The 24,927-nt window shown below is 36.5% G+C and overlaps 1 protein-coding gene across 3 annotated transcripts in view; it reads right to left on the reverse strand.

Moving 5' to 3' along the window:
• Positions 1-9,089: 9,089 nt before the first annotated feature.
• The window catches only part of fbxw7 (F-box and WD repeat domain containing 7), a 164,039-nt gene continuing 148,201 nt past the window's right edge, over positions 9,090-24,927 (reverse strand). For all 3 annotated transcript variants that reach the window (XM_026203782.1, XM_026203783.1, XM_026203784.1), the window contains 5 exons: positions 24,261-24,374; positions 16,212-16,393; positions 15,010-15,235; positions 13,850-14,060; positions 9,090-11,370 (listed from right to left, as the gene is read on the reverse strand). In XM_026203782.1, coding sequence (XP_026059567.1) covers positions 11,102-11,370; positions 13,850-14,060; positions 15,010-15,235; positions 16,212-16,393; positions 24,261-24,374 — 1,002 coding nt within the window. In that variant the 3' untranslated portion in view covers positions 9,090-11,101. The remainder of the gene's footprint in view (positions 11,371-13,849; positions 14,061-15,009; positions 15,236-16,211; positions 16,394-24,260; positions 24,375-24,927) is intronic.

Below are 24,927 nucleotides of genomic sequence, written 5' to 3' on the forward strand. Positions count from 1 at the left end.
ACCAACAATAGCAGCAGGGCTTTTATGTTTGCATGTATAACAGGGAAGAGGAGAATGTCAGAGGCGTTTAAAAGCATCTCATTTACTTTAATTGTGTTTTATTGGGGGTCATGTGTTCCTTCCTAAAGTCTTGGAACCTTTTGACTCTTTGCTTCAATTGATTTTTGATAACTAGTAATGATAACAAGGAATATAAAAAACTGTGCCTCTCATTTATAATAGCACTCACACTTAATGCATGTTATTTATTTATCTAATTGAAAAATACTCATACATGTTTAATTTTATATTAATTTTCGACCTTGTAATTTTTTATTAAAATATCATCACTCAATCTTCCAGTGAAACATATCTGCCTCCATTCAAACAACAAAAGCCAAGACGCACCTAAAATAATTTTCATTTTCGATAATCCATTTCACACAAAAGAGCAAGATCTGTAATTACTTCTGTTACCTTGCGACTTTAAAGCAACTGAACTGCTCTGAGTTTATACACATGAAGACTTTACTGAGTCAACAGTGAATCAATCTGCCACAAAGTGAAGTGTTTCCCACCCGTCTGTTAAAAACTGGTCATCTTTTGACAAAATCATTTTACACTCACAATACAGGAAAATCAAGTGGAAGCCCTTTCTTCTAAAACCATGAATCATTAAACTGCAAGTGAAGGTTGAGTAATCTCTTGTTTTAAATAGAAATTTGAAGACAAGCTAATTGAAAATGCAAACACTGGGGTATTTCTCTGGTTAACTCTAAATTACAAGTTAATTAAATTACTTTTGATGACCCCATTAATCAAGCGAAGCCAGAAATTACGAGGATGGTGATGGTAGCAGTAGGTAGCTCAAATATTTGACTAAACACAATGAAAAACTGAGAAGAAAACCTTTAGGCCTATATTTATATTTTTGATAGATATTTCTGGTAAAGTATAAAAATTTTACCTTGATAGACCCTTGATAGATCTTAATAACACTACATTTAGATGAATGGGAATATAACTGTTATACACAATATGTTGTATGAAAGGATACATTCATTCATAAAATGTATATAATAAAGATTATTCAGAAAATAGATTGATAATTCACCTTTTAGGCAACTTTAGATGAGGAGGCCAGGGGGTCATTTGTAAATCACACTCATTTCGTGATTGACACTTTTCTGAACTTTGATTTTCCAGAGGCACCTCATAAGAGATCTGATGAACACCAGTCAAATTCTGTGGCATGATTTAGTTTAATACCTAAAGTCGTCACTTAAAACCAAACAGCATCCACTATAACAAGTTCTCAGTGCTCATACGGAGCTCTCGTCACAACATTAAACCGCAGTGTTGCATGTGAAAACACTTGATGTGACACGTTTACAGATCCCAGCTTATTGTGTTGCACAATAATCAATTGTGATTTAAGTGTTCACATTCATATTGACTCTATTGTTCTGTGAAATGAAAATGGTCTTTTACGATGACCAGCACTTTTGATGAATGAGTTTGATTAAACGCATAGCTGGTTCTTGGTGACTGCACACTTCAAAAACAATTAAACAAAAGAAAATGAAATATCATTACTATGCCAGATCACTTTATTTACTGGCCCACGCTCACACAGCATTGTCTTGCAAAGTTATTTGAGCATCACTGCTATAAAGTGTTTTTCCTAGATAAACCCTACATACATCTGTGTACTGGTTGAGCTTCATCTCGAATATATTTTTCCTGCCTCCCACTTTTGTTTTCTAGAGGTGTTATTGAATTTAAAGGCTCAGCCATTGAGTAGTATTGATCTAAGAAGGGGTTGAAGTATACAGTGGCCATATATGCCAGGGATACTTTGTGGAGTTTATCAGCATTAAACAGAAGAGTGAAAAGCAACATCAATTCAGGTGTTTCAGGTGAATGTCATAAAGAGCTTTTCTAGCCTGAGATCCACTTCACTGGGGTGTTACAAACTGCATTCATAAGCATCATGTGAGTGAAGTAGCAGTGTATCTACAACAAAACTTTTTTTTTTTTTTTTGTCAGATTTAGTTTAACAAAATGTTTATTATAGAAATCTGTGTTGCTTAGAGATGTGCAGTTCTGCTTTGACTTTGTTTTCTTTGTAGTCACTGTAAAATTATCTTCTTGTTTATAACAACTATATAAAATCACGTTTGCAATAGTACTAATATTAGGGAAAATAACGTTGCTTAACTAAATCATATCTTATACAGTTAAAAAAATAATAATAATAAAATAAAAAAACAAAGACAGATTTTTTTTTCTTTTTTTCATTTTAGTATCATTTATATACTATTATAGTTTTAGTTAATATTTTGAATAAAAATTTAATTTTCTCCTTTATTTTCATAGTTGCAGATGCAGTCATTTTTAAAAGCATTTTTAAAATAGTAATTTAGTTAAAGTTTTAGCTAAACATTTTAAACATTGTATATACAATTACATACAGTATATAATAATTATATATAAAAATTGTATATACAATTATATTTAAATATATTATTGTTTATGGTTTTGTTTCAGCTTAATGCTTTCCACAGTTTCAAGGGTTTCAAGTTATCTTATTTTACAACAAAAAATGTGTTTAAAAAAAAGATTTAAACAGGCTAGTGTACCAATATGTAAATGAACACTGTTATATCTGCAGACTAGCGTAGTTCACACTCTCTTATCAGTCGCTGAATATTAAATAGGTGTTGAAGTGCACATGTGGGCTGCCATAACAGAAACAAGATGTATTCTACACACTCACTATGATATACAACCATAGCAGCATTATGTTTAGCTGAACCAATCAGAGGCCAAGTTCTCATTCTAAGAAGTACAATATCTCCACGAACCTCTGAATAACTCATGGGGAAATAAACAGAGCTCGTGCATTTTATATGGGCACAATAACTGGAAGTGACTCTGCCTGCTGCATGGCTGACTATAATCATTTGCATGCTCTGTAAAAAGACGGAGGTGGAACGAGAGCATGAGCTTCCTTCCCTCTTGGGTGAGTGGTGACCATGCCAGAGTAATAACAGAGCTGTCATGGTAAGCAACATGCTGCAGATCTGTTAGATGGAGGGTGTAATTACTTGGTGAGTGTGGCCTGCTGCTATTTGTGATAATTGCTTGTATATGCAGCAGCCTCCTCTATAAACCATCTCTCGTCAACTGGCCTGCAGAGGCAAGCATGTATTATGAAGCCAGCTGGTAAAAGTGTAATATAGTGATCACCAAACAGATCCACATCTGAGCAGATGTGGTGAGCAAAATGACTGAACACATTGAAAAAATTGTGTTGGCAAATAGGATTGGTAAAACACAGGTGTGAAATGGACAGCTGGACCAGTGTAGTCTGATCACAGAACGAATTACACTGTTACACTGTTCCTTTTAGTGAATCAAAAACATACAGTGCAACCACAGTATTATGACTCCAAAACAAATTAATATGATTGGTCAGTTATTTTTAAAGAATAAAAACAAACAGCAGTCAGACTCTCAAATGACACTCATGAGCTGGTTCTCTTTAGTCAATAAAAAAAAAAGTCAGAGTAGTCTTGAAAAACTCTTTATTAGACAATTAAAATAAAAATTAGTAAACCCAAACCACAGCACAACCAGTGTAATTCGATTCCTGGAGAGCTAATTCTAACCTGTGCTTTTTAGTAATTTGAGTCTGTTCTGTTTTTGGAGATTCATACACATACAGCTAACGATATAACTTTCAGACTTGAATCAATTAAGTACCAATTGCTGTTCATTTGACAACGTGCAGTTAAATATGTACATTATGAGTTTTATTAATTAATTGATGTTATCAAATTTTGTATTTATTCAGTGGACTAATAAAGTAATAGCCTAGTTAAGGCCATTCACTGAATTTTATTTATAGCACCAAAAGACTTAAAAAGTCTTTGTAAATAAACCTTTTCAACTAGTTTAAATGTATTTCAGGTAACACTTTACTTAAGGTTTTTATGTATTATGTATTATGCATTATAAATGTATAGCTATAATGCATTAATTATGACTTGTAATACACCTTATAATGCATTGTACAATCTTGTAACCAGTTAATGTCACTTATCAATTCATTGTTACACTATGCATTTTAAATTTGGTTATAAATATTTACAACAAGATTTAATAACCATTTATATTGCATTATACACAAAGGCTTTAAGTAAAGTGTTATCGTATTTCTTAGTGAAGTTATATTTCTTTTACTAAATTTTGGTTTCATGCAAATAGCTAGATTTTTATTCCACACTCCCTTTTTTCACTTACAGTTCTTGAAAGGGAATTGTTGTGCTTAACTAATACAACACCCTCAGTTTCTGTTAATAGAGAAAAGCAGCGTTGTCATAATTACAGTTGAAATAGCGGTGGAAATATTTTGTCTCATAGAAGGCCTTTGAATATTTTGTTGAATAATTGGACCTTAAAGGATGAGAATTATTAAATTGAGAAGAACCAGACACCAGATTCCCATCTCTACTGAAAATCCTCCCCGTTTTGATTTGATTTCCTAAAGAATGGTGAAAAAAACAATTAATCACTCATTTAAGCGAATTTCTATGCAAGGATTATAGACGATGATCTTCTGCACTGACCAAATGGAACGAGCATTTATGTCATATTAATTTAGAATAATTTCCCAGAATTAAAGCATAAATAACTTTTGAATGCTGTGCATTGTTTAAAAGCATCATAGTCACTGATCCAGTTGTTAAGTGGCACAGATCAAGCTGTGCAATGAGTAGAGTAAGTCCATGAAACAAAAGACTGACTGTGTTTGACTCGCATCACTGAGCTCTTTCTGAAGCAAATGGACAAGCTGGCTTACTGTAGTGCACACGGGAAAAACAGGAGTGATTTAGTGAGCATCAGAGCTTCCCTGGGCACCAATCTGGCAGAGCAATAACCAACAGTGCCCCAGCTGGCATTAAGCTAACAGGATTATTCTAAAACGCATCACACTGGTGCAGAATGCCAGTGTGCTCAAATGTCCCATCCCTCATGAGCTAAAAGGTGACTGAAAATGTCACTCATCTTTAGGTGCAAATCATGTCCCAGGAAATGGCTGTGGCACGGGTCAAGTGTTCAAATCATCCTCTGAAAAGTACAAACATGCCAACTTCAAATTTTACAAGACTACAATATTAACACATTTGTTATATAATGGTAATTTCTACCAAAACAGATAATACTTTTTATAATTTCGGGGGGGTTGGATTAGGCATCATAGTTAAAGGAATGGTCCATCCAAAATGAAATTATGATCCTATTGAAGGCTTCAGCGATCCAGCAGCAATTCACAGCTCACTGAGGAGAAGATTCTTGATGAACGTCTACATTTCAGACTGTTTCTCATTCATTGTTTAGCTTCAGAAGACATGAAATAATGATAAACCTAATTATATACATTTATGGTGTTTTTTGGCATTATTTTCTAAAGCTTTACCCCAAACTGATTGTAACGGCACCGAAAGGACAAATGAACAAAGCATCCCATATTTCTCCTGTTGGGTTCCACAAAAGAAAGTCACATGATTTTTGAATCACAGATTTGTGAGAATTAAGTATGTCGTGTAATGGTGGTCTTTTAGTTGGTTTGAAAAACTCTATAGTTTGGGGGCAGTGAGATTTTCTTTTTTGACATTCATATATAAATCCCGTTCTTTGAAATTTTCTACTCACCAAAGAAGCCTGCAAAAAATGTATCATGGTTTACACACACACAATAAATAAATAACTAAATGAAATAATTATATCAATGTTTTTTTTTTTACACTGATAGGTATACAAAGAAATGGTTCTTAAGCATCAAATCAGCATAAGAGAATGATTTCTGAATGATCATGTGACACTGAAGGCTGGAGCGAAGATGCTTAAAATTCAGCTTTGTTTCACAGGAATAAATTACAGTTTAAAATATATTAAAAATAGAAAAGCTATTTAAAAATTTTATAATACTTCACAAAATATCGAATTTTTTGAGCAAATAAATATGACTTGGTGAGCATAAGAGACTTCTTTCAAAAACATTTAAGAATCTTACCTAACCCATACTTTTGAATGGTAGTTGTTGATTTTTGCAAAAAAAGAACTAGAAAAAAAAAATACTGAATAATCTTCAGTAGTCTTCTAACTCTTAGTTAAAGCCACAGCTCAAACGGGCCTGTTATCTGATTGGTCCTTTAACTGTTCAGCTATAGATCAGGTAAATGAGGCATGAAGCAGTAATACAGCCTCCTCAAACACTCTACAGTAAAACACTCAAAACCATACAGAATCTCACCCGTTTCCAACAGTTTAAAATGCACTCTTTCAGACCTGGCCTGCATCTATTCATTGGCATTATTCTAAATCAAATGGTTAATTTTCACAGCTACATCAACATTTATGGACAACAGCTATTTGCTTCTAATTATACAAAGTGATTTGGTGTTGCAAAAACCAAATGTTTTCCTTCCTTGAGCAAAATGTATGACTCTTGACTGGGTTTCACTCTTGGGTAAGATTGCTTTGTTTTTATTTTACATCCCCAAGATGATCACCTCATTGAATGTGATTGTAGATCAGTTGTCTTTTGTGGTGCCGGTAGTATCAGACAGGATTCTCCCATGGAGCGTCGCTCGTGCTGGGAGGCAGGATTACAGGAACAAAGAAACCAGGGTGAAGAAAAAGATTCTAATCCTTTATCCCCCTTTTCCACTTTTATAAATTCCCTATCTCTTCAATATAGGCCTCCCTTTTTTCTTATCATAGTAATGAAACTCTTTCATATTGTGTTCGACTAATAGACAGGGCTCTGTGAACTTCTGAATCAAGCTCTTCTACACTGAGGTATATTTATTCAAGTCAATAAACTGTCTGAATATGAAAAAAGATCAAACGTTAATGAATGAGTGAGCCTTCACAAAACTTTTCTCAGTGAAAATGGATCAAATTTCTGATATTCACATGAACTCAAATTGAAAATGACTTGCTGGCATCTAAATAAGATGAGTGAGTCAAGTAAAGCCAAGCAGATGTGTCAAAGGTGAACCATATAACAGCAACTGACATCCAATCCCATGAAAGTCCACTGCGATTAGTCACGGACTGCCAAACGAGTCAATCTTCAAGCTCGACTTCCAAATAGTGTTGAAGACGCCAAAACTTGATGGTCAAGAATTAGAATTCTTCTCTCACAGGGCTCTGGCTGATTTTTGATATGTCAGTCTTCATTTTTGAGAAATAAATAGAGAACCATATAACCAGAGCTGACACAAAGGCAGATGTCTATAGACTTTTATAAAATCGACATGATGCATAAACATTGCTGCATTGTATAGACGTAGATGCAAAGCATCTTTTAGAATCAGTCTTAATGTTTAATATTTATGCATTTAGCAGATGCTTTTATCCAAAACGACTTACAGTGCATTCAGGCTATTAATTTTTACCTATCATGTGTTCCCGGGGAATCAAACCCCCAACCTTGCGCTTCCTAACGCAATGCTCTACCAGTTGAGCTATAGGAACACTATAAAATATTTTAATATATAAAAAAAAAGTGTGTATAAGTCATATTAGGGTATATTAGTATTTTTTCTGATATCAAACTTATGTTCCACCATATTTTCAATAAAAGACTAATTAATTTAGTGTCTTTTACTACTACATTTGATTATAGTTCATGTAATGTTTTCATTCATCCTCTTTATAGTCAAAGAATATGAACAGAGAATTGAAAAAATGATTCCACTGAATCTCATGTAATGATCTAATCTAATCTGTTACCAAGGTTGAAATGAACAATTTTTTTTATTAAACGTTATATTTTTAACATATCTAAACATTGCTTCATAACAAAATAACCAATGCCTTAGCCATTAATCCTTTCTTATTTTCTATATTCAAAATATTTCTGTCTGAACAAAAAGTCTAAATTAATACCATTTCAGTTTTTTGAATGTAAATCATTTAACTGTACAATACAGACAGACTTTATGCACTATTAAATTTACGGTGAAAAACAGTAAAAGGATATTCCCAGAAGTCCCTATGTAAAATCCATATATTTTATTCACATTTTAATCAGTGATTTACATTAGGTTGTTTTATGTTTAATTTTCTGTTAGTTAATGTGTTTATTTCAGTCTGTCATTTGATTTGTGTTATTTTAGTTTTATGATTGGTATATAGGCAACAATGAACTGATTCATCATGTGGCTTTCTATTTTACAACGTTATTATGGTGGTAATCAGTATAAATAGTTAGGAAAAAGCATATTTTAATAGTTCAAGTAATAGTCAAGTAGTTTTATAACTTGATGAAATACATAATTGTAAGTTATATACAAGCACCAATATGCAGTACATTTACTGCAAATTTCTGGCATCAACAGCTGCTATTTAAAAAATATAATAATAATTTCTTGCAATATTTTTGCAATGCAGAAAACATAATATACAAGCTACATTAAGTTTTTTTTCCACTACTCATTCTTGACTTATAGTAACAATTATTCAAACTGTGGAAACGGAGAAGAACTGAACCATTGCTAGGCAACAGGCTATGAACATCCTGTAGCTTTAGGCAGGATGACTCTGCAATAGATGGAGAAAAACACATCTTTCCTCATTCAGTTACAAACGTTCGGTTACGTCTAAGAGCTCAGACTTACATTCTCTTGATGCCAAAGGTTTGTGAACACAGAGGCCTAAGTTCTCGAAAAAAAAATTACAAGATACTTAAGAGTTGCAGAGTCTAAAGAATGACAAACAAATCAGGATTACTGCTCTCCCCTTGAGGAATTTCAGCCAGATATTTTGTGATGATTCATCAGCGGTTCTGCAGGATACACTGCAATGTAACTCAAGCATCTGGGCCTTTAATGAGATGTAGGAGGAGAAGAAGAGATGGCGTCCTGTCTAGAAGACTTGAGAAGACACGCTTTTCTGCCTTGTTAAATGAATATCACATGAACCAATAAGCTCCATTGCTGGAATGGCTTTTTCTTAAGCAGAACAAACTATAGAAGCTTTATTGGACAAATGAGACACTTTCACACATCGAGAAAAATACACAAGCAAAATCGTTGAAATGAACAAAGAAAAACCCACATTTTATTGCACTTAAGTTATAAGAAAATAAAAATTCTAAATGAATCAAACAAATACACAATCCCTTTAAGGTTTCTTTTTTTATCTGTCTGTTATGCCAGGCAGTTTACATAAACTGAAAAAATAAAACAGCTCCAACATCTGATTTCTCAAACCAGATTATAAATTAAACGGGAAGGAAGAAAAAAAAAAGCAGGAGAAAGAACAAGATTGTTTTTTCTTTTAATATACAGTGTTAAACCACTTTCACAGTTCAGCTTGAGTTGTGTGACTTGGAGGATGAGACGAATCGTTTGGCTACGAATGCGGTTACGTCCTGTTTATCTATGAAGCTGCTTTACCATTCAAAAAACAAAAACAAAACAAACAAACAGAAAAAAAAACCCATGAGAGCGTCACCAACGGAATCAGGTAAGCTCTAGCACTTAAAATGTAATCAGATGTCCATTTCTGTACACTAAGACCACCTTGTTTCTTCGGTAACATAACGTCTGTTCCAACAATCTCATTTTTTTCAACTAATTAAAAACAAGAACGGTATTCTTTTTCGTTGAAGCATACATTTCCACACAGAACAGACTGACAGAGCTTTTGTCCCAAGGAATGTGTGAACAATTTGCTCAAACACACACCCGCACGCACACCCAGTCACAAACACGCGCAAAATAGTTTCTACACGTCCGTCGTTTCATCTCAGCAGACAAACCCGTCTCTTTGTCAGACATTCTCCCTCCTCTACGCCTCGTAGAGGCACATTTGGCTCAAGTTTCAGTGGCAAAAAAGAGAAGCTGTTATGTCAATATCTTGCTTTTGTTGGTATGTTTGTTTGTGTCGTTTTTTATAAGTTCAAACTCTACAAGTTACTTTTGTTTAGAATTTCGTCTGGGACTAAAACGTCACAGCCAGTTAAAGTTCCAACTTATTTTTCTGTGAGTCTAGCAGCATAAAATCCAGTTTGGCCACTGGGATGGACAGTACTGGGAGGGGGGTGCGGGGGGAGGGGTGGGAGAGTCATATTGCCAGGATCTTATGGGAAAACATTCCCATTTCCCACAGAGCACCAGCACTGATGAACTAATGAAACCAGACTGGCTGAAAAACATAACAAACGCAGGTCATCTCCGATCTAGAGAGGCACTGCTTATGGAGAGCTAAATTAAAAGAAAAAACGAAACAAAACAAAACGTAAAACCCCAAAAACATGTGAAACAGCAGAGTGGGTTTAGCTTAATACTGAAACCTGTTGTTTGCAACAGTAGGTGGGAAGTAAAACAAAAAAAAATGCTGCACTTGAAAAGAAAGCACAAAACTTTAATTCACAGCTGTTGACGCGAAAACCAAAAGACAAGTCGTGGGGTAAAAAGGAGAGAAAAAAAAAGAACTGAGAAAACGGATACAAAAGAAATTCAACACGTGAGGAAGAAAGGGATATTTGGCGTGTGCTGAGGTTGATGAGGACTGACAAAATCGGCTTCCTTTATCTCTCACGCTCGAATCACTCCTGCAATACAAGGCTCTTCAAAAATTCTCATCTTTCTCCTTTAAAATTTTAATTTGTGTACACTATTTATCACTCTGTGTCCGTGTTGATGCGTAAGGGTCTAATGTATACAGTGTTGACTGTTTTGATAAAAAAAAAAAGTTTGTACATATGGGTGTGAATTTCAGTCAGGCTTGAGTGAACAAGTCTCTGTGCAAGGTTGCCTTGAGTGGTAGGAAAATGGACTATCCTGTTTTCCCAAGTCCTTCTTGTCAGTTTTCTTCCCAGAATGCTGTGGTGCATGAGTGTCTGCCCACCCCCCTCCCTCCCCCGGAAGGTGAACGGAACTGTGACGGCAGTCGTGGACCATGGCAAGATGGGGAGAAATGTTGGCGGCAACATATTGGGGAATTGAGCAATCGCTCCCGACGCGGAGAGACCCTGGGCAGGTTGCTCTCCCCCACCCTCCCCATTTTTTCAAACAAGTCCCCTTTAAGTTCACCCCCTTCACTTCATGTCCACGTCAAAGTCCAGCACCAGGAGCTTGGTTTCCTCCGTGCCGTTACGGCTGCCCACCGCACAAACGAGTTTGGTATTGGAGGCGCGGATGCGCCAGACCACGCCACCGCTGCCTCCGCTCTCCAGTGTGACCAGGTTACGGATAAACTCGCCCGTCCGAAGGTCCCACAGCTTCACCGTACCGTCATCGGAGCTGGTGATGACAAAATTCTTGTTGAACTGCAGGCATGTTACTGCACTCTGGTGCTTGTGGGGACCTTAGAGCAAAATAAAAGAAACAGAAGTTAAAGTACTAATTTGTATTGAATGAACACTTATAAAGCATTTCATATCTTTAAAGTATCTCATTTCTATTAAAATAACTTGCAAATATAACATCGCTGAAATAAAAGCCAATTAAAAGAACAGGTTTTATTAAAAAGATCTTTGTGTTCAGAAGATTAACCAAAATGTTATGGGTTTGGAACGACACCCAGAATTAATTTGTTTGGGTGAAATATCCCTTTTAGTATATTTATAGAGTACATTTTCATGACTGTTCTTCCTAAGTACTTTTTAAAAAGAGCACATTGTAATAATGTAAAATCAAAAGTTTTACCCTAAAGTACATTTTAATTTCTTATATCAATTATCTTTTGATGTACGTTAAAGTCCATTTTTGATCTGTTGACTAACATACTAAAGCACAAACTAAACCACATGTAAAATACTGTTATTTTTATTCAGAAACATTTTAAAAAGACTTGTAATGTGTAATAACGACACCTTAATTACTATTGTAACAAAATAATATTATTAATTACATATGGTAAGTACATGTAGTTAATTAACCTTACTTTGTACTTAAATTTATAATTACACTGTGACAAAGACACCTTAAAATAATCCCAAATTTCAATAGAACGCATATTTTGTTTACCATAAATGCTTGTCAGTATATTTGACAGCACACTTTAAACATATTTCAAAACTCAATATAAATAGCTGTGAAGTTACATAACGATTCACTTAAATGTTATGAATTGAACAAAACACTCTTTAGTTTAACTAGCAGCATTTAATATACATTTCAACTGAAATGTATTTATTTATATCCAAATAATAAGCATTTTTAGTGTTCAAAACATTACATCCAGTTCACACTTAAGTATATTCTTAAGTACATGATTTTCTCAAGTCTTTTTTTTCAAAAGTGTACTAAAGTAATTCCAGATGGAGACACTGCAACAGTGAAATCACCAATAGACAAGAAATTGAACAGCAGCTACGTGCCACGGCAGAGAGCGCTAAGAGAGAACGTGTAACTATGGTTACAGGAAATACTGTGGCATAAACGGCTTTGATTCTATGCCCTTGAGGTATTGAATTGAGCCAGTCTTTCTGATAGGCCAAGAAACATGCGAGTCTAAACAAAAGTGCTTAGACTGCTGTCAGCGATGAATATAGAGCGAAAAAAAGAGATGCGCTACAATGGCTCCTGTTACTGCAGTGGGGTGTGGTGAGCGATTACAGCAACATCACAGGCGATCCACAGAGTCAAATACGCAAAACTCACGTTATCAAACATCTAGACCCGAGAACAAAGACAGAATGAAGTTTGTGTGTGAATGAAACTAAAAATATCCATTTCAAAGGCATGAATTAGTTCATGAATACCCATTAGCAGAGCGCTAAAGTCAACTGTGTGAATGCAAATGAGATGGCCGCTCTCTATTGATGTGCAAGACACTACACAGAGCGCCACAATAGTCCCTTTTCTTTAATGAGTGACTCTGTGTTTGAGCGCTCGCACTTCAAAGCTCCGCCGCTTGAGTTGAGCATCTTGTCTGGGGTTAAATGTGTTTTTGTGTATTATGTCAAACTAGAGTCATTAAGTGATAACAGGAAATGCTCAATGACCCAATTAAATGACCTACAAACTGATATATGGTCCACCCCCCTCTTTAGTACCCTCTGGGCACCCCCAACAACACACCCCAACCCCCTCCAATTCCTTTCATCATGTCATCAATCCCTCACCCTTCCAGAAGAGCAAGGCTCAAGATGCCAAGAGAGGCTGGGAATTGTGAAAAATACATTTTTTGAAACACAAAACGCCTGTGAAGTAGTGAAAATTATGAATTATGACTATGAATTATGTGTTTGTGTCTAAAATGGATATTCTATTGGTTTAAGCATAAAGTGCTTGAGGCACATACAGATTTAGATTTGAAACTGAACACTACTTCATAAATTTAAATAACCACTCAACAAGCAGTCTGATTATTAATTCATGATTGGAAGCTCTTAAAAGAATGGTTCATTCCCCCCCCCCCAAAAAAAAAAAAATTATTTCCAATTATATTTATTCACATTGTTCCACATTTTTATGCAATTATTTTTTTCACAGAAGTAGAATGTTTTAGAACAAATTATCTTTTTAAGTGGCTGTCAAGCTCCACAAAAGAGCAAAACATAGCATTATGGTACTTGTATGCCAAGTCTTCTGAAGCCACGTGATGAAGGCGTGAGGAAAACCTGAAATTTAAGTATTATGTTGCTTTTGAAGTTGAAAGAAATTGAGATATTTTCTTCCCTATTGTGATGCATATTAGAATAAAACAGCTTTGGGATGTTCATGGATAAAGCATTCCATCAAATTTGATATCACAGTGATTTTGAATCACTGATGGGCATCATTGTCATTTTTAGTTGAACTATTGCTCTGAGTTGTGATCAGTCAGACTCTCTGCTCACCTTGCAGTGTCTGTAGGCACTGGCCGGTCTTGATGTCCCAGATCTTGACGGTGGAGTCTGCATTTCCAGAGACTAGGATATTATCTTTGAGCTCCATGCCGCTGGTGAGAGACTGATGACCTGTGAGTGTGTGAATACAGTTTCCAGTCTCTACATCCCACACCCGAATTGACGTGTCCAATGAACCGCTCACCACGTGGATGCCATCAAACTGCAGAAAGAGTTGATTGAATAAATCAGTGTTATATAAGAAATGACTGTGGCTAAACACCCCGAGTAGTCATTTGGCTCATTCTCTGTCTAGAATAAAAGCCAAGAACAATTCAATAAAAGCTTTAGTGAGTATGGCAGGGTTTTGAGTCATTTCACAATGAGATGCAGCACAAGCTGAATTCCAGATATTTGCCATTCTATTGTTATTGTATTAAATGGCAATATGTTTGATTACTTTTTTTTTCTAATGTAATTACCGCAAAGCTCTTAAAAGTATGGATATATGAACAAATCAGGACAAATGCGGATTAGTATGGACTACAGCCCAAATGCTTTGTCTCACACAGTTGCTGGGTCAATGACGAGACAGATTGAATGCAATCACGTTGAATGAAAGCTTTGCATTTGTGTGGTTTCATTTGGTTTTGAACTTTTATACCATTTTCAACAATAGTTTAATGACTCAGTTAAATTACATTTAAAAAACAATACCACTTTTCGGAATACATGTGAAGGCACATATTTTAATCATTCTTTTTTTATTCTAAAATTTTTTTTTTTTTATTTTTATTTTTTTATTCCCAAAGTTTTCTAGGGGTTGTAGCCCATGCCATTTTACAGTCTGAGCTAATCTCACTTCTGTATTTAAAAAATGGTCAAATCATCCAATTCTTTTATTTTCAATGTTTTTGCGTGTTGGTTAAACCACATTCATTTAACTTGTTAATTCATTTAAAATGCTTTTTTTAGCTTTTGTTTGAGCTTTAAAGATCTCTTGCCTTTTTTGCTGAAGTATTAACTGAGCAATAACCCATAGAGAAATCTTATTTTTCATTGAGCAAATGGCTAAAGTAGCTTGATTTTTTTCTTGCTTTAAACAACTACAAATCCATCAGCCATTAATCTGATAGAGCATGTGAGTTAGGTGTATGTAAACTTGTGCTTACCTGTAGAGAGTAGACTCTGTTGGTGTGACCCTGGAGTGTGTGTAGGCAGGTCTCGGTTTCAGGATCCCACACTTTCACCATAAAGTCATAGGCCCCGCTGACCACCCTACGGCCGTCATACTGTACACAGCGAACGGCCGCCACATGACCCATGAGCACGTGCAAACACTGACCCGTCTCTATGTCCCAAACCCGCAGCGTAGCGTCCCGGGAACCGCTCACAACCCTGAGAGAGATAAACAAACCAGTTTACTTCTTAACATCTTAAAAGTTTCATATAATACAGTTGAAATGTTTTCTTTCTCAACTTAAAATGAAAAAAAAAAAAAAAACATTAATTCAGACATTAACTCCGCAGTCTTGTACCTCCAAGGGATGTGTTTGCTTATAGCATTACATAAATCAAAAGAAAATTATTATTTGAAAACAAAACCAGACCCCTAGGACACAGGTTTGGTAAATAATTTTTTTAAACGAGCAAAATTAACATTAAAATGGGTGCCGGTGAAGAAAAGAGCAACAAACAGAAACTACTATTGTTGTTGCTGAATGAAGCCTGAGGTCACTGCACAAAATAAGCAATCATGCATGGCACAAAGGGAAAATATGCATACCAATTGTCCCAGAGGCATTGAAAACACTGAGAATATTGTCAGGCAAGCAATTGTGTAATTCACAACAGAGCATAAAAAAGCTGTATGTGAATTCTCCACATGGTCGGTGTGTACAGCTGAAACCAGATGGGAACTGTATGGTTTAACCACCACACAATCAAGTATTGTGTGCTGCTATTGAAGGTAATTATCTTTAAAAGGATTATATAATATACAGTACTTTATATAATACTTTCAAGTAAACGAACTCATGCATGGTAGTTGTTTATTTAAGGCTGATACTCTACAACAGCGTTTCAATTTCAGTTTATTTGAAGCAAAAATGATCATTGACAATGTTTAAGATTTTTTAAATCTATTTTATAATAAATAAATAATAAATATTTAGAAATAAAATAACACAATAAAATGTATTAAAACAACTCTATAAATTAGGCACTTTTTTGATCTTCCCATAAAGCCTGGCAAAACCTATTTACCTTACATTTTAATGCAAACCTGATCAATTCTGTTTAATATGTTTGACAAAGCAAAATTATTAAATGTTTATGCATCTTAATGTGGGCTTTGGAAGGCGGTAGATGTTACCTTTTCTCATGCAAGTGCATACAGCGCACTGTTGAGGTATGACCGTACAGCGTGTGGATACATTCTCCCGTCTCTGCATTCCAGACCTTCAGCGTTCGGTCTGTGGAGCCACTGATAATGATGTTGTCTCGCATCTGAGAGGACCAGACGCCACCAGTGTGGCCGACTAACGTCCTCAAACACTGGTGAAAAAGAGAACAAACACAAAGGTACACCAATTGAATTACAATGCCACATATATAAACTGCAACTCTGAAAGAATGGACAAAAAAAAGAAAAAAAAAAAGATTTCAAACGAATTCCCTGATGCCGAACTAATTAGAAGCACCCTGATCCATCACGTTGACCTTTACCCAAGACATAACTTCTGCTTATCAACATACATCAAATAACTTTACAGTCCATTCAAAGCAGGAGCAGCGTTAATGGAAAAAGAAACACTCTTTATTTCATATGATATATTAGATATTGATCAGCTTGATGAGAGAATTCCCTTAGAATAATCCATGAGGCTAAGGGCCATTTCCTCTAAAAATAATTCAACCAAATTCAATTTAATTTCAGAGGCAAATACTGAATCAAATGTCATTTCGTTGTGTTATGAAGCGAGTGGAAAGCATTGCAAGTGTCAAAGGCGCAACCTCTGAACCATGACCGATAAAAGCAGGGGTGATAAACCCACGAGAAGTGAAAGAGGAGGTCTCAAGGCCTTTAATTCATAATGCAGCTGCTCCTATTTCTGCCTCCATCTCGATCATGATCAACCGTAATGCATCATTAATCTTTAGAAGCGGTGACCAACCTCCAAAGACTCCCGGGGCTTTCGAGTGTTTTAACGCGTCTTTGCTTTGTTCCATCGCCGCATGTCGCAGTGAATGGATCAAATGAGCAAGTACTGAGAAAATCAAACCAATTAACAGTAATTTAAAACCATTACTAGCAAAAAATGACAAATTGGACGGTAAAACAAAGGGGTTAAAAGCAAGAATGGCTCTTTAAGGGAACTGGAGAAACAATAAAGATGTCGCCTCTGAACAATCCATGTTAAAATGTGCCCAAAGACAATTTCTTATCATCTTGTGATCAAAAGCTTCTCTGCTCACATTTGTAGTGTCCATAACATGCCAGAGAGAAAAGGGAGGGGGTTAAATCATGAATATTAATGCACTTCTTACTGTTTTATGCATGAGGTGTTGTGTTCCATAATGAGTACGTGTTACTAAGGCAATGGATCTTTCCCATGGAATGTTCAGGTGGTTTAAATAATGCCGGCGAGCACAGAAAGCTTTCAGGCCGTGTTCTCAGGCGATTACAGCCTGCTCAGACTGTGTCTTTGAGAGGACCTTTGAAACCAAATGGCTTAGGTGTCTGTTTATCTGCCCGTTGAGAAACCATAAAAGAGCAAGTCTGTGGCACCCACGAGGCATGGAGATTAGCATTCCGTTTGAGTGGCTGGTGGGAAACGTTTGAAGCCAAGGATCGAGGTTTAAATCCATTTGAGTAACCCCTTCCAAATTCTACTCATTTTACAGTCCACATCTAATCTTTGGGAAGAAGATACCGTGCAAATTGCGGCCAGGGCGGTAAAGTGCCAGTGCTTATTTTGTTTAGTTTCCTTCCAAAAATCCACATCGCGCTCGTCGGACTGAATTGGCTCGCATTTCAACACCCTCGTTCTTGTGTTGGAAACCCACCGCATCTCTGAATGGTGCACATATTCATGTTTCAGATGGTGAGCAGAATGTTTGGAGCAGCTGTTTACATTGCTAAACCTCCTATTTTCATACCAAAAAAGTCCTCTCCCATCTGGAAGTGCCCTATTATTAAAGCTTTTCATTACCAAACCACAGAATACAATGGTTTGTGGGAACTGTAGTTTGAAAAACATCTGCCTGTTAAATACAGTTAAGCTGTTGAGCTTGGGCTCTGTAAAGGAGTTGAAGGAGGGTATACAAGGTAAACACATGAAACAATGGTGTGCGGAATGGTTTTGAGCATAAATGTCTTCTAGAGCCAATAAATATGGGTAAAAATCATTTTTGAGTACAAACCCTAGCATGTGACCACCATATTACATCACTAAACCAAATTAGAACCAAGCTTTCTGGGAAAGACAGACTATTGTAAAAGTCATAAGAGGTTAGACCAATGATGCTCAACTTAATGTAATAAAAATACTTTCAAAGTATTCCAAAACAAAAATAACAAAAGCACATAAAATTCATAAAACTCAAATTAAAATGCAAAAAGGCTAATTGGACAACACATAAGTGTACAAATGTCACACTTCAAGGTCCAATTCTTGCTATTAACAAACCATTGACCATGTCTTGTGACCCAATCTCCTAATTTTCTGCTTATTTATAATTAGCAAGGTAGTTGTTTAGTTTAGGTATTGTGTAGGATTAGGATTAGGATCTTTGTCAAACAACATGTGCTTTATGTTAATAATATATGTTAATAATAGGCATGCTAATATGCAGCTAGAAATTTTCCTTATACTTAAACGTTATCTGTATAAATAAAATAAAATCACACTGGGCTATCCTCATTACATACGAATTGTACGGGGCAAATTATCTAACTACAATAAAATCCATTTAAATATCTTAAGAGGGGGTTTTAAGACCATCAGGCCACAAACAAGAGGTTTGCGTTGATTCAAGAACAGATTTCGATATATTTTCTATAATATATAATTTGCAAAATCAGCATAAGAACGTAATCTCCGGCTGGGTGTGTTTGTTTCTCTGATATAGAAGTGGGTGGAGGGTTTGGGCAGGAGTGCTGCAGTCTGCATGTTAAGGAGTTGGTGGTCAGCCAAAGGTGCAGTCTGAGTCATGGCTGGAGAGCGGGAGGGGGAGGAGAGAGTCAAAGGAAATTAAAAGCAGAATAAAGCAGCGAAAATGAGGGGAGAGAGCGTGAAATAGAGCCAAAGGCTTTAGGATGAGTAAAAGATGTGATGAAAGAAATAAGTAAACAGGAGGATGGAGGCCGGAGGGCTGTTTTCACAGTATGAGCGAATGCATATGCTCATACTCTCCCTGTGACCTCCTCCCTCCTCTCTACAGTATGTCCTGTCACACCCAGGCCTCCTGCGACAGCATAAACATCTCCACGAAAGGTGACCTCCAGAGGCAGAGAGCTGCTTTCCAACATTACATAAACAGTCTCATGGGCTTTCGGACTTGAAATTGTTGATCTAAACCCAGGGTTTCACACAATTCATGGGTTAGTAATTAATCTTGAATTTCGATTTCGATTTCACACTAAATTTGTAAGACACCAGATTAACATTCATGTTTGCATATTCTTCAGGGTACAAAATGCAAGTAGCTGCTTTAATACTTACAAGTTTATGTGTGGAAATTTTGGCAAATCAGCTTACACTTTGAAATTTTCTGAAATATAGTACAAAGATAATACACTTGCTTCTTTATTCCAGTAAACATATTCGTCACTGCTGTTCAACATGACTTTTTTTCTCCCCCCCTCAGGAGCTGAAACTAAATCGTATAAAAAAGCTCATGAATATTACATGAAGTACTGAGGAAATTTATGGTCAGATATTTGTTTCCAAATAACTTGATCTATCGATCTATCACAGAAGTTGAAGCAAATATTGTATAATGGAGCATAACGAGATTATTTATAAATCTTTTCATTTCAATGACCTATCCAGGCCAGGAAATCACACTTCTGAAAAACTGAGCTAGCCAGCCCAGGTTTCCCTTTCAAAACTGTGAGCGAGAAATGCAGCTTTAAACCCAGTGTGAAAAGCCTTTTACTATTTATTTAGTCTTATTTTCAAGGTATCCACATAACCTTTTGTGTGCACCAAAACTTTCCACGCCACTCATCACTGCACAGGTGAAAAGGGCTGTGGGTAAATCCTGTAGACACATCTCACAGAAGTCAGATTAAATACATCTTAGCCCAGGGCTGGTTGTGATGTGACAGAAAGAGAGAGATGTTGGCCGAGTGTCACTGACACTATAAAAGGAATATATTCCACAGGCGTTTTGAAACCGAGATGTCAGGCATGTCCATGTAGCCGGCACAGAGGAAACCTGGTGAACATCTCAGAAGTTTTAGGAAGAATCATCTTCGACTCGGGGAGAGGAGTCTGACAGCTCCCAGTGAGACAGAAAGAGTGCTACATATAATCTGTGAAATGGTGCATATCCCTTAAACACCTCATTTTGTTTTTGTAGGTCATGTCATGGAGACAACATTAAAACCAAAGACCATAAAAGCCCCTATTCTTAACTTGATCCTAATCCAAAACAACTCATCTCTCTGCTTATGTTTCAGTCACATTTCATCCCTCATCAGACGCTTATCGTGCTGTACACATCCTCAAGCATGGCACACATTCAAATGAGCAGGATGCTGCGTTACAGCCTAATCTTCTCTCAAAATCACTTCCCTATTACACAGCATGAGGCCCATTCATTTACTATGGAAGGGGGCCAGTAATAGCATTATCAAGCTAGCGTGGGTGAAGATGGTCTGTAATCCACGGCACGCCCATCAGATCTTTATCTACTGTTCATATCAGGCGTTGCTCAGACATTTACTTATTTTTTTATGTCTGGCTAATGATACTGGGGTGAGCTATAAAACAATAACAGTACAGCAATATACGTTTGTTAACCAGTATATACTTTCTTACACACTTCCTGCACAGCTTTTCAGATACAGCTGTAAATAAGGGCATGTTACCACTAAAAAATGGCAAGAAATCATGTCTAGTGAATTATTCTCACAAAAACGCAGAGGTTACTCTTATATTCTCATAACTCTTATCAGGTTACAAATCTGGGTATGATTGTACAATTTTAGTAGAAGAACATGGCGTTAAATTACAGGATCAGTTTCCAGAAAACGTATACAAATGTTTTCCTTTAATGCAGTATAAGATTCTTTGGTTAAATCATCTGCCAAAGCATAAATGTAATGCTGCTTTTAATAATGAATTATGCGAGTCAAATTGGGCTGCAAACATATTTGTAAGATTTTTTTTGGCACCAGCATCTCTATAAACTATGTTCTTTTCCACCCAAGTTATTCATGAATCACTTGTACAGAAAGAGGGAACCAGCCCATGGTGGTGGCATTGCCAACTCCCAATAAACATTATCTATTATGGGAAAAGCTGTTAATCTGGTCTCAGATCAGCAGTGAAGGGCACCTTCTTACCTGCACAGAAAGAAACCTGCTGCTTCCAACAGATGGACTGCAGCAAAATGGCCCCTTTGGACAGATTTGTAATTTTTTTTTTTTTGCTTTTAAGCTAATGCCACTTTTCTGTTTTCATCTATAAACTCAAAATGGACTCCGATCTAATGAGTGAAAACATTGAAGGGTGTTTTAATGTGAACGGAGCACTTGTGTGCAAAAGGAATTCCAACTATTCTCTCACTATGGCATTCTTTGGCCAGCTTTATCCTCAGACAATATCAGAGCAAAGCAAACAAAGAACGGAGAGAAACTTGGACAATGAGACATCCAACCACCATACAAAGAGAAAGCAAACGCTTTCATTCTTTAGTGAAAATGGAGGTCAAAAGAACGGCAAAAGAAGTGTTTGTGTGAGTATGTGTGTATATGGGGGTTGGTGATGTACAAATTCGGGACCCATGACCCACAGGAGCATATTTGTGTAGATCTGCTATCGATCCCAACCCAAGAAGGTTTAGTCTCAGAGGGTGAGTATCTGCCTGTGAGCTGCTTGCATGCGCTCCTGGGGTTTACAGCACTTAAATGGTGAACTGAAGTGTAGCGAAAGGAAAAAGTAAACAGACCCAAGGTCAAGAAGACAGAGACTCTGTAAGAGTAGCGGAAAGAGATGAACGAAGCAATGAAACAGATGGGAGGGAGGGCCACATCCATAGATTCAGAGAGGCAATGCAACCGAAATAACATTTGCGGCTGTGGCCATGACAACAAGAGTGCAGACTGCTAACCAAAAGTGACATTGTGGTGTGGAAAACGCAAATGTAAAAAAAAAAAAACTAAAAAATAATGTATATTTGGAAGTTATTAATGCACTCAGACAGTTAATAGTTTACAGCTGACTGAACTGCAGAAAGGAACCGAGTAGGAAAAAAGAAAAGAAATCACACAAAATCCCATTGTTTCCTGCTTCACTGTTCCACTTCCTCTGACAGGCGCTTCAAAGGACACAACATTTCCTGTTTAATTGGCCACAATCAGGACTCTCTAAAGCACTGCATCAAACTTGAGACACTATTCATCCAGCTATATTCTCTTTCATATTAGGGGTGCACAACATATCGGCACCATATCAATTTATCGGCTGATATCGGCAATAATAATAATAAAAAAAGAAAGAATTTAACAATTTAAATATCGAATTAAAATAATGTATACATTTAACTACTTTTAGCCATTTAATTTATTTTAGATGTTTATTTTATTGGTCGCTATTAAATATTTACCGCCGATATTGGATATTGCATTTAAGATTACATCTGCAATCTTTTACGATTTGTTTTTACAAATATTTATACAACTATAAATACATTTTTTCACGGTGAAATGGTTTGCTTACTCTCTGATTGGCTGAATGCCTGTGTTTTAGCCTTTTTTGAAAGAATTTGGATATAATTCTGCATAACAGAAGCTGATCCAAGCTTTACAAGCATTTTCAAGCTGGTGCTTCTTTTCGACAGCTCCGCAAACAGCACTGCATGATGGGAACAAAAAGGCAGCCTGCCATATATGCGGCGATGACCCTAATCATGGCGCATCTGCCATCTGCTACCATGATGTCTCTCATCAGACACCATGTTACCGCTGAACCAATCACGTATCTGCTGTGATAAGATGAGAGCCAATCAATGCACGCTAAATTTGATTACAGAAGCTCAACTGATAACCTTGGGAATGATGAGATCCTCTTCTACGAAAAGCGGACTAGTGAGAGACAGAAGATGGAAGAGAGAAAAATCTAACAAACGTGGAAGATAACGCCTGTGTTAGTATCTGGTATGATAGTGGACATTACAAGGAGAGATTTCATTAGACTCTGGATGAAAATGGAGGTCAGGATGGAAAGGGCAGCGCTGCATGATGAGTAAGACGCACACACATTTTTTTTACAACTGCCATAAACTTGCAGCACAAGGACCATGTCACAGCACCAGCTAGTGCAATGAATCCTTAAAGTGCACAAGGAGGGGAATGGCAGAGAATGGAGGTGAGAAAGAGAGAGAGAGACAGTCAGCCAGAAAGACATGCTGTTTGCAGTTAGCGATCATCTCAGTGTTCAATAGAACATGACTCCTAAATTTCTCATGTGAATAAGTGATGAAGATTGTCATGTACATGTTTTCTGGATGAACTGAAATAATGGTGAGTGCTGCTGTACAAGTATGTTCAATGAAAACACACCTCCCATGAGAGGATAGTGAGAAGACTGAGAGAATAAAAGGAGGACAGAGAGGAGACAACTGCACATCTATGTGCATGTCAAGATTGATACCTCCGATATCTCAAAACATTTCAAAAAGTCAAGCTAAGCCACCAGACACTACAGAAAATGGTAAAAAGCCAATCTTCATGATATTTACCATGACCAATGTATAAAAGGCAATTCTTTTAACTGATAATAACAGTGTTAGTATAGATACAGTATTTGATTATTGTGTTTGGCCCCATTTAAAGCAACTGCAATTCTTACAGCAGATATTCTGTAACTGAATATTTTCTTTAATTTGTGTATTAAAACATTTATATATTATTTACATATCTATTAAATTAAATTAAATTAAATTAAATTAAATTAAATTAAATTAAATTAAATTAATGCATTTAGCAGACGCTTTAATCCACTTACAGTGAATTCAGTTTTTACCTATCATGTGTTCCCGGGGAATCGAACCCCCAGCCTTGCGCTTGTTAACGCAATGCTCTACCACTTGAGCTACAGGAACACAATATATTAATATTGATATATCAATATATAATGACCTCTATAAGGTCCTTCAAATAAATAAAAAATATAAATAAAAGAAAACTCACCTTCCCAGTAACAGCAGACCATACTTTGAGTGTGTTGTCATCCGAGCCGCTCACTATGCGGTTTCCACAGAACTGGAGACAGGTGATGACATGGTCGTCATGGCCTTTCAACACCTGAAAATAGAGGAAAGCCAAGAGAGAAAAAGGAGTAATTACAAAATGAAAAGAAATGCTTGTGTTTCAGTGATGTGCGAGAATGATGTGATGCTGCAGCTGTGGTAAATGACACAGCACATTTCGATAACATGACAGAGACGAGCAAGAACCAACAGGTTCATGGTCACCATGGCAACAAAAGAGTCAGGTAAACCACTGCTGTTGCCAGTTGGTCTGGTGCAGCTGAAGCATGTGTCCATGAGTAACTGAAGATGCCTATTTTTTGGCATCTAAATGTGCCTTCAAGAGGACTTATGCAGCTCTTTACAGGCGGGTGCAGACAATATCTTAAACAGTTCTGTTCCAAGCTTGTGCCCTAGGTGACAGGCTAACGGGTGTCCCTCAACAGGAATTCCAAATTATATGGCCAACAAGGACTATAAAATGCAATATAAATCAGTTTTAAGCACCAATTCTGCCCAAGTGGGTAAAGTGATTTAATATGATGTCTTACAGGAACAAAAAACTAGAAAAATGAAATCTAGGAAAAATGGATTTGATCACATTTAGA

This window comes from Carassius auratus, chromosome 26 (genome assembly GCF_003368295.1).
Source record: "Carassius auratus strain Wakin chromosome 26, ASM336829v1, whole genome shotgun sequence".
Taxonomy (NCBI): Eukaryota; Metazoa; Chordata; class Actinopteri; order Cypriniformes; family Cyprinidae; genus Carassius; species Carassius auratus.